This window comes from Telmatherina bonti (assembly GCF_933228915.1).
Source record: "Telmatherina bonti genome assembly, chromosome: 20".
Taxonomy (NCBI): domain Eukaryota; kingdom Metazoa; phylum Chordata; class Actinopteri; order Atheriniformes; family Telmatherinidae; genus Telmatherina; species Telmatherina bonti.
This window is the reverse complement of record NC_136618.1, coordinates 33,046,850-33,057,614: the sequence shown is the minus strand read 5'-3', so window position 1 is coordinate 33,057,614 and position 10,765 is coordinate 33,046,850. Positions and strand designations below refer to the sequence as shown.

General features: G+C 42.1%; 1 protein-coding gene and 1 long non-coding RNA gene across 2 annotated transcripts; one reads left to right on the top strand and one right to left on the bottom strand.

Moving 5' to 3' along the window:
• Positions 1 to 1,332: 1,332 nt before the first annotated feature.
• Positions 1,333 to 10,705, bottom strand: gnal (guanine nucleotide binding protein (G protein), alpha activating activity polypeptide, olfactory type). The gene is made up of 12 exons (XM_079259394.1): positions 10,564 to 10,705; positions 9,666 to 9,738; positions 9,477 to 9,531; positions 8,854 to 8,973; positions 4,958 to 5,055; positions 4,757 to 4,811; positions 4,616 to 4,689; positions 4,443 to 4,501; positions 4,254 to 4,374; positions 3,903 to 4,033; positions 3,752 to 3,819; positions 1,333 to 3,293 (listed from the first exon to the last, which is right to left on the bottom strand). The coding sequence occupies exons 1-12, from the start codon at positions 10,697 to 10,699 to the stop codon at positions 3,147 to 3,149; spliced, it is 1,137 nt and encodes a 378-aa protein (XP_079115520.1). The 5' UTR covers positions 10,700 to 10,705; the 3' UTR covers positions 1,333 to 3,146.
• On the top strand, positions 5,104 to 6,545 carry LOC306770532. The gene is made up of 3 exons (XR_013771741.1): positions 5,104 to 5,652; positions 6,126 to 6,276; positions 6,404 to 6,545. It is a non-coding gene; the product is annotated as an uncharacterized lncRNA (long non-coding RNA).
• Positions 10,706 to 10,765: the final 60 nt, after the last annotated feature.

Here is a 10,765-nt window from a genome sequence, read left to right as displayed (position 1 = left end):
AGCAGCAGGGTCCAGGACGTGCCCAGAACCAGGTCTGCCTTCCACATAGGAACCGGTTTCAGGTTGCGTTCTGGAGCGTGGTATGGTCCGGTTTTTACCTGAGGTGGGATCACCTTTCAGACCAGCGCTGGGATGCATCTCTGCCCTGATCGGCTTAAGCTTCACAGCACTTTTAGGCTGTTTGAAAGTGGTGAAAGAAAGCTCAAACTTCTGAAGTGTTTGGTTCTGGTCCGATTCCGTACCAAAACCCTGCATCTCTTACCTTTATATGCCACAAACACAGAGATGAATCAGAACCGGGTCTGTAACTCTGAAGCTTGGCAACATGAAATAAAAATGAACTAAATGGAGGAAGGCAGCTGTGGGTTGAGAAAAACCACAGACTATAAATCTCAGCGTTTCTTCTCAGCCCCCCTTTCTGATGTGTGCAAACAGGGAACTGATCAATTCAGGTCATTTTAATCGATCATATCTGACAGAAAATCTGGCTCAGTGTACTTTTGTTGTCCAGATTTTATCAGTGCAAGAATATTGTTTTTGAAGTACGTGTTGACTTCAGATAGAAGCTGCACTTGATTCTGTCTGAATTATTCCAGTTCCCGGTGCTGCTGCTGGCTGCTTCTTCTGGCTACTGATAGCTGCTGCTAGCTGTTAGCACCACCAAATGCTATTAGCTATGGCTGCTAGCCACGGCTGCTAACCACGGCTACCTGTAGCTGATGCTGTCAACTGCTGTTAGCCACAGCTGCTTGCACCAGCGAATGCTATTAGCTATGGCTACCTGTAGTTGCTGCTAGCCATGGCTGCTAGCTGTTGGCACAACCAAATGCTATAAGCTATGGCTGCTAGCCACTGCTGTTAACCACTGCTACATGTAGCTGATACTGTCAACTGCTGCTAGCTAGCTGTTGGAACCAGCAAGTGCTATTAGCTATGGCTGCTATCCACGGCTGCTAACCACTGCTATCTGTAGCTGATGCTTTCTAGCTGTTAGCGCTAGCAAATGCTATTAGCTGTGGCTGCTAGTTGATGCTGTTAGCTGCTGATAAACACGATTGCTAACTGTTGGCACCAGCAAATGCTTTTAGCTATGGCTGCTAGCCACTGCTGTTAGCTGCTGTTAGCCACGACTGCTAGCTGTTGGCACCAGCAAATGCTTTTAGCTGTTAGCTGCTAGCCACTGCTGTTAACCACTGCTACCTGTAGCTGATGCTGTTAGCTGCTGCTAGCCACAGCTGCTAGTTTTGGAACCAAATGCTATTAGCTATGGCTGCTAGCCACTGCTACCTGTAACTGCTGCTGCTAGCCATGGCTGCTAGCTGTTGGAACCAAATGCTATTAGCTTTGGCTGCTAGCCACTGCTACCTGTAGCTGCTGCTAGCCATGGCTGCTAGCTGTTGGAACCAAATGCTATTAACTATGGCTGCTAGCCACTGCTGCTAGCTTTTGATACCTGTGGCTAATTTTTCAACTAGTATTTGCTGCCACCTGATACTGTATGTGTGGCTGCTATTAGCTGCTCTTGCTAGCCACTGCTGCTACCTGTGGCTGCTATTTCCTGAAGTTAGCTTGTGCTTCTTGCTGCTGCTAGCTGTTGGTTTTCCTCATAACAAATGCTTTGTAATGTCTCAGATGTCGTTTTAATAAAATAATCTCTGAAGTCAAAAAAGATTTACATGTTCACTCCCAAAACCTACCATGAAAGTTGTTCAAATATTTTCCTATCAAAAAGTCATTCATTCTGTGGTGTTATGGTTTTATTATAGATAAATGCTGTAGTAATTATTTACTGTCTGTTAAAATAAACCACTTAACAGATCTGTGTAGAAGATTGTGCTATTGGATATATTAATAGTTAAATATAAATAATGGTCAGAAGATGAAAATAAATGTTCTCAAATGGACAAAAATGTCCGTAATAATACAAGCCTACATGTGAGGCTGGAAAACCATCAGAAGCTTTGTAAATAAGGTGGATAAAGTCAGCCTTGATTAAGCACCAACATGCCCAAAAAGATATTTATATCTTTGCATTAACCTCCGACTCAACCTCTGACAGTTGACTGATGGTTTTTAGTTTTAATGACAGTAAACCTGCAAATTCACCGTAATAGCTGGGGAAATACACAGAAAAGGCTACAAAGAAAAGAAAAGCAACAATCCACTCTCACATCCTTTACCATAAATTTACATCTGTCAGTAAACTCATGAAATTGATCTATTTGGCAATATAAACATTCAAATAGTGGTTATTAACATGTTAAACATACCTTGTTCCTCTAACAAGGGGGCTGCTAATCATTAGAAAGACAAAGAAAGACTATTAGTACTCAAATAAAATGTCATCTTGAGATATTACTTATGTTTAGTTATTGTACCAAGAACATTGTGAAGTCCCATCTTTTCACCATATCTGATTAACAGGACATTTCCTAATAAAAATGGCCATGAACAGGATGAGCAGGTGGTTTGGAGCTGTAGTTCTGAAACTTATTGAAACTGTTGACCCCTTCCCCCCCCAATCATGATCCTGATCCTGATCCTGAAACATATCTGTTGCCAGACAGAAAGACCTCTGTAGTCTCTGAGACTGTAACAATCAACTATCATCTTCATCACTGCATGTGATGGTTCAACAGCGAACAGAGGTTCGGCTGCATCAAACAGACTACTGAATCAGACAACTGATGCACATCTGAATATTTGGATGCAGAGGAAACTGTAAGACTGTAAAGATGAACCTTCCACCTTTTCTCTGAGAAGATGCCGCCAGGAAAAACAAAATGACAAACACTCTTCAGCACAACAGAAAATATCAAATATTTATTCAGAAAGAACTTAAGTTCAGGACAGACCTTTTCAAAGAATCTTTCAAAGCTGACTACAAACAAACAGGCACATGACAATAACTTCTGTTTCACAACTTTAACGTCTCTAACTGTTGTCATGACAACACCCTGAGTATCATCAGAGCTAATCTACCCATAATCCACTGTACAACACAAGGGTAAAGAAAATACACACTCTCCTACATACACTACTGATCACCTATCAGCCCTGATTATTTATCCTAACAGCTACTAGATTAACGGGTCACATCTCAGCCCTACAGGGAGAGGTAAACCGGCCAAGGGTGCAGGGACCAATCAGAGTAGCTCGTACTGGCGCAGGTGCATGCGCTGGATGATGTCACGACAGTCGTTGAAGACACGGCGGATGTTCTCGGTGTCGACAGCGCAGGTGAAGTGAGGATAACAGTGATGTTTGCCGTCACCGCTCGCAGTGCTGATCCTCTGAAACAAAAGAGTAAACCTGCTAGTTAACAACAGTCAACCTGTCAGTGAGTTACAGACTTTAACACTAGTTAACCTGCCGGACAGTTACACAGTGTTACACAAGTGTTAATATGTTGGTCGGCTGTATTGACTTTCATAATAGTTAACCCGTCGGTCTGTTATTTAGACTCTATTAGTTAACCATTAACATAAACTTTAAAAATTGTTAACATGTCGGCCATTTTTATAGACTTTATCATTGGTTGACTTGGTCATCTTTAATATAGACTTTAACACTACTTAATCTGTAGGCTATTGGTTTTATGATGTAGTTAATAATAAGAGTTATTAAAGGAACATGAACCTGTTCCTTGGTTTCATAGAGATTAGAGATATTAGAGAGTTACCCTGCACAGTTAACATAAAACCAGTAAAATCAATCCTAATCTTCACCAAAATCACCAGTGGGTTTTTACCAGAAACTCATCTCTGATAAAGAACTTGGCTCTGGTCACTTTGGGGTCTTCATCAGCATCGGGAACAGCTGGAATCACACACACAGATGTTAGACGTGGTTCAGTTTGCCATGTTTGACATTATTGTGTGTGTGTGTGTGTGTGTGTTTACCATCAGCAGGAACCTGGTAGTTTTTATACTCCGGGAAATAATCCTCCAGTTTAGATTTTCCTGCCAGAATCTTCTCAGCCAGCATGTCCTGTTTGTTCAGGAACAAAATCACTGAGATGGTCTTCAGGAACCTGCAGCCAATCACAGAGCAGAGAGGTTGATTACAGCCAATCACAGAGCAGATAGGTTAACACCAGCCAATCACAGAGCAGAGAGTTGACTACAGCCAATCACAGAGCAGATAGGTTAACTCCAGCCAATTACAGAACATATAGGTTAGCAAAAGCCAATCAGAGAGCAGAGAGATGAACCACAGCTCCTCCGAGTGCTTCAGGAGGTTGTGTGACCTACCTGTTGGTCCAGATGGATCTGTAGAGGTCCAGAGACTCTCTGAGCCGGTTGGTGGAGTTGTCCTCTCTGATGACCATGTTATAGCTGCTACTGGCCGCTACGAAGATGATGGCCGTTACATCTAAACAGAAACCTTCATCACTGATCTGCTCAGATCTCATTTCTGCAAAGCTGTCTTTGTTGTCTTACCGTTGAAACACTGAATCCACTTCCTGCGTTCGTCCCTCTGACCGCCTACATCAAACATACTGACACACAAACATTCTATCAGACAAACCGTCTTTTTCTCTGATTTCAGAGATCACAACCTCACAGTCCGACTGGACAGTTTTTTCTGTCCAACAATTAGCTGATAAACTTACTGGAAGTTGACTTTGTCCACCTGAAAACGGGTTTCAAAAATTCCAGAAGTCAGAACTCTGCAGCGTAGCAAATCCTGCAGAGAGAGGAAGTGTGAGCTAATTTCATCACACCTGCTGCACCCAGAACGACTGAAGACTCACCTGGTCAGTAGGCGAGTAGTCAGTCCTCCTCACAGAGTCCAACTTGTCCAGGAAGCTGGAACAGAGACAAAGAAGGACATGAGACTCATCCTATGCCAGGATGTTCCAGCTGTTCACTTGTGAAGTGTTCTGATTTGTTGACTTGGTGTGTTTTGGTGTGTTTAAATCTGTGACAAGTTTCAGACAGTGTGTGGATCTTACTACTGAGCGCAGTCAATCAGCTGATATTCATTAGAGCGTTCAAAACACGCCTTCACGCCGTCATCCTCCCACAGTTTCTGAACATGCTCAAAGAAGTCCTGGAGGACAGACAGAGCAGTGAGCATTTAGTCATAGAACCTCTACTGGTCATCGATTCATTAAAGGAGTCATCACCCGGAAATTGCACTTTTTCGAGTTAAAACGTGCGTATTCGTGTTGGGCGGAAGTGATCCCCGGAAGCCTTTCTGTTGAAGACGGCCGGGTTTTTACGTCTGGACGCTTTGTTTGCAGCAAAACTGGCCGCAAGGCTGAAGACTTGCAAACTCGGGAGCTATTTGCATTAACCAGCCCCTTTTCCACACTAAATACACCTGCTGGACCTGCCTCAGTTGCTATTAGCAACAAGCTGTGTGAAGACGTGCGAGCAGCGATCATGTCCACTGCTCGGTTGTCTGTTAGCAAAACCAACATCGGCAGGTTTTTTTTTCTCTCCCTTCATTAGCAGACCAAACTACCTGGGACAGATGGATTACATTATTTTTTGCTGATAATGCACCTGCATCTCTGCCGGCTGCAGCCTCTGTTTGTGCCAAACATTTTGCTAACATTTGGGAAAATACCAGGTGAAGACTGCATCAACTCAGCTGGAAAGAGGGACAATTGCAGCTGTAAGCGGCTCACCATCAATGCAGTTGGTAAGTGTCACGACATCTATAATGTTCTGCTTTGTCGTGACAGACGTGACTTGAGCTAATCACGATAAGGCTAATGCTAACGGCAATGCTAACGGGACGAGCCTGGAGGTTTAACGTCCTGCGGCGTACAAATGAGCCCCAGGTTTTATTTTCTTATATCTATCCTATGTTCTGCAACGTAAATGTTTGTAACAGAGGTTGGGGAAAATCGTGTCTGTGTATAACTGTGTGAAATAAAATAAGTGTGTTTTTAAAATTCTATGTTAATATTTCAGTGTGTGAAAACCTGTTTTATCTAATCAGCTTTTTAAAAATAAAAGTATGCAGAGCACTTTGTGTTGCCTTTGGCATGAAAATTCTTTATAAAGTTTGATTTGATCTATTTGTATTACAATATTTGATTACTCTTAAACTGCAGCTATTTACACCTACAATCTATTTATGTGATGATCTGATATTTTTCAAACTTGCAGATTTTAGTCCAGCACATCTCACACCATGCACAGCACCAGCGGTCTACTGGTGTCTAAAAGTTGATGTTGGAGCAGACTGACCCTACAATGCAGGCAACAACTGGAACACAGCTGACATCAAGGACTCTCCACCCTCTCTTCAGAAATACAGGTTTGTCGTTTGTTTGATTAATTTTACATACAGAAAATGATAATAAATCAAACACATATACATTCTTAATGGAAGCTAAGAGGCACTTTTATTGCTTGTTCTGATGTCAGTATCTGGTTCTGTGCAGAAAAGGAACCCAGATGACAGCAGTGAAGATGAGATCTCAGCTCAGTCTGGAGGAAGATGATGATAAAGACAGTCCTGTGGAGGCTTGCTCATCTGGCTCCAGAACCACGAGAGTCCACATGAAACCCAGAAAACTCAGCTACTGTGTTAACAGAATCAATAACTAAGAGTGTAAATGATCATTTTTATTTTATTACATTGAAAAAGAGCATTGATTTTATTTCTGTACACTAATAAAGATATTGTGTTTTAAAGAGCTGTATTTTTTTACTTCTGCTTTACATTTTACATTCAGAAGTCAGATGCATAAATGTGTATATGGTAAAGCTGTGTATTTACTTTAATTCAATTGCTATTGTCCTAAGTGACTGCAGCAAAGTTACTATTTGTTATATGTAATATGAAATGGCAAGAACATAAGTAATCACCTTTTACAGTTAGTTGCCATTTGATAAGCTTTATTTCTGAATTTTTGGGCATTGAAGAGAAGCTTGCCTCGTTCCCTCTGACAGATAAAAATGTACATAATCCTGCTTATAAATGTTTCCTGCATTTTGTAATGAAAAAGCATCGAAGCAGACTGGTTCCACGCCAGGATGTTGGGTCAGACACGGAGGAGTTTGGACCTGTTTTATCCTTCTGAGCACCTAAGGAAATGAAAAAAATGTTATTTTCTAAGCACAGTAATAATATCTTGCTGTCTATTTCTGTTGGCATGTGCAGCTTAACAAACAATTAGACCAACATAATAGATGGTAAGTGATGCTGGAATATATAAAACACGAGATATTGGTCAGGTGGAAGCCTGATCAATGATACGAGATATCTGACTTCATGTTATTTATCTGTACAGTAACACAGCAGCCCACATCAGTGGCTGCATCAACCAGAGATCTGTCAGGTTGACATAGCGACATTTTTCACACTCCTGGCTAAAACAGGAAATCTGAATAAGCTAATTAATTAAGAAAAACACGTGACAAATAAAACATCAATAAAAAGAGCAGCTCCGTGAAACTCCGTGTGGTTAAAATGTGTGTGTGCTTATCTGGGTTCAGACCGGCCGGCAGCTGAACATTGACCGTACCGACCGGTTCAGTCAACATCCGTTTCATTTTTTACAACTGTAACTTCGGATTGTGTTAAAAAGTACATTTATTGTTTAAAAAACGGTCCAACACGGAATAAAACTGAGAAGTATTAACATGAACGACATGCCTCATTGTCAACATGCTATCTGAACAGGCAAGGCGAGCAGACATTAAAAATGAGGACTTTACCATTCAGAGACAGTTTGTTGTAAACGTGCTCCTTCCACCATCTCGGTATCTTCTCTCTCAGGCTCAGAGTCCGGTTCAGACATAAATGCTGAATTCAGAAAGCTGCTGCTGTCGGGTTAGCTGCTATCACTAGCCGCTAATGTTTTTAGCATGGAGACTACTGGCCTCGCCCCCCCCTTCCGACCCCGGACTTCCAGCGATCAATCAGCGAGCAGCTCATTAACATTATTTTAATCCATATCCAGGTTGGTGAAAATCTTGCGTGAATTCTCGCGAGAAAATGTTTATTATGAATTAAGTGTCAGAAAAAGCACTTTTATAATTTTTTTTTTGTTTAATAAGTTTTAAAACAGTTATTTATAAACCATTAGAGGACAGTGGGCACATGAAAAGACCAGGTTATGACTCCTTTAAATAAATAAATAAATAAAATGAAAGGTTTTTTCATTAATCTTAATGTGATTAATCTCAATTAATTGCATTGAAATCACATAATTAACCAGCTGGACCAGCTATTCCCTAATTAAAATGAAAAATTGTAAAATATTATGTAATTTACATATGAATATTTGAGATTATTGATTAGAAAATCTGTATTTAATCAAATAACATTTGAGTCCCACCCCTAAGATAGATAGATAGATAGACAGATAGATAGAGCCAGGGCAGGTGATGGAGACTCATTAAACTGATTGGCTATGATGTCACAAAGTTCCACCAATCAGACTTCACGACTTCTAAGTTCTTCTGTAAGCTCTGCGATGTCATCCCTGACGTGTGACAGACGTGTTAATGCCAACATGTCTGCAGCAGCATCTTCTCTATGTGCTCTACTGGCTGCACCTGTGTACCGGCGTCTGATTGGACAGAAGTAACAGTACTGTCAGGTGTGAGGATCTGGCCAGCCAATCAGCTGCAGAGACAGTAGAAGACGAGCGAAGAGGCTTGTTTTGTGTCAGCGGTCCTCTGAGATGGAGCTGTTTGGATAATGAGGCCTCGGGTGACTCTCAGGTGTGTGTATGTCTCAGGTGAACTGGTTACATCATGTCATTAACATCATTAAAACAAACAAAGTGGGAAGCAGGTCTCCAGGTGCCGCTTTGAAGGAAGCCTTCACCAGGACACGCTGCGCTGTCTCACCTGGGTGTGTGTGTGTGTGTGTGTGTGTTACCTCTGTGTATTCGAAGTCGGACAGGGGGGCGATGCTCTTGATGTAGTCCACTCTGAACTGGTTGTCAGGGTTACCAACAGAGATGGGTGGAGTCAGCATGCTCATGGCTGACACGATGGTCTGAAACAAAGACACGCTCTGATTGGCTGTTCTGGCTGTCAATCTTCCACTCTGAAGCTATGCTGCATTTTATCCGACGTGGAATTCAGAGCATCTGAGCTGTGTCACCAATCCAAATCTCAGCGTGAGACGTTTGTGTGCTGTCCATGGGGCGTTAAACACACTGACACCTGGAGATGGACACATGTCCTCTTTCCACGTGGAGATTAAATGCAGCATTAAGTTCCTGTTGAACTGAACACATCTGTTCAAATACAGACTCTTCATCATCATCCTCATTATTATTCTATTCTTCATAATCTTCACCATCTTCCTCCTTCTCCTCATCCTCCCCTTTAATGCCAACCCCCCCCCCCCCCCCCTCCTCATCATCACTCCTCCATCATTGTCCTGATTATCAGAACCTCAACTGACAGTCTTGCGAAGGACGCCTGTCAGCATCTTCAGTTTTTATGTTGCAACTGAACCAGTTTGGACCAATCACAACCAGTCATGTGACCTACCACAATGGCGTCCTTCACATTCTTCCTGATGTCCTGAATCTTCTGCTGTTTTTCTCTGGGGAAAAGACACGTTCTTTAATAATCAATAAAACATGTTAAAACATGATCAGCAACAAGAACCAGGGAAGGGACAAAAACCCGAATCAGGACCAAGACCAGGATCAGATTCAGAATAAAATCAGTTCTCACTCAGCGTTGAAGCCATTGACGTGAAGAATCCTCATCTGCTTCACGATGGTGCTTTTACCAGATTCCCCTGCACCTACACACACACACACACACACACACACACACACACACACATACGAGTGAGTGGTCAGGAAAACGGGTATACCAGTATACATACCAGTAGACACGTAAACAGACAGGTGAACCGATATATAAACAGTTATAATAAACCAGTTACACAGACAGGCAGACAGACAAGAAAACTGACAGACATTCAATTCAATTCAATTCAACTTTATTTGTATCGCGCCACTTCAAGACAATGTTGTCACAGGACACTTTACATACACAAATCAATGTACACATCATTTCGTGCCAATTAATACATATCCTATAATAGAAACCAACTGATTGCATCGAATCATGACTTGGATCCAATCCCCCATCCTGAGCTGCATGCGGCGACAGTGGGAAGGAAAACACTCACTTTTAACAGGAAGAAAACCTCCGGCATGTAAACAGACAGACAGACAAGAAAACAGACAGATATTCAAACAGACAGACAGACATGTCAACAGACAGATATGTAAACAGACAGACAGACAAGAAAACAGACAGACATGTAAACAGACAGACAGACATGTCAACAGACAGATATGTAAACAGACAGACAGACAAGAAAACAGACAGACATGTCAACAGACAGACAGACATGTCAACAGACAGACATGTCAACAGACAGACAGACATGTCAACAGACAGATATGTCAACAGACAGACAGACATGTCAACAGACAGACATGTCAACAGACAGACAGACATGTCAACAGACAGACATGTCAACAGACAGACAGACATGTCAACAGACAGATATGTAAACAGACAGACATGTCAACAGACAGACAGACAGGCTTCTCACCCAGTAGTAACAGTCTGTGTGTTGCCTTGTACGCCTGTCTCTCCTTCTGCAGCTGCTTCTCGATCTTCTTATTTGCTTCTCTCTTCGCTTTTTCATCCAGTCGTTCTTCATCCGTTTTCCCTCCCAGACAGCCCATTTCAGCTGGAACCACTGGAACCAGTAAAGAACCCAGCTCAGTGGCGCCAATCAACATTCCCTTCAT

Excerpts from the sequence above, each read along its gene's own strand:
- gnal (XM_079259394.1), bottom strand. The coding sequence starts at position 10,699 with ATGGGCTGTCTGGGAGGGAAAACGGATGAAGAACGACTGGATGAAAAA. Across the intron at positions 8,974-9,476 it reads ATGTGAAGGACGCCATTGTG|ACCATCGTGTCAGCCATGAG; the intron begins GTAGGTCACATG and ends TCTTTGTTTCAG. Across the intron at positions 5,056-8,853 it reads CCGACTTCGAATACACAGAG|GACTTCTTTGAGCATGTTCA; the intron begins GTAACACACACA and ends TCTGTCCTCCAG.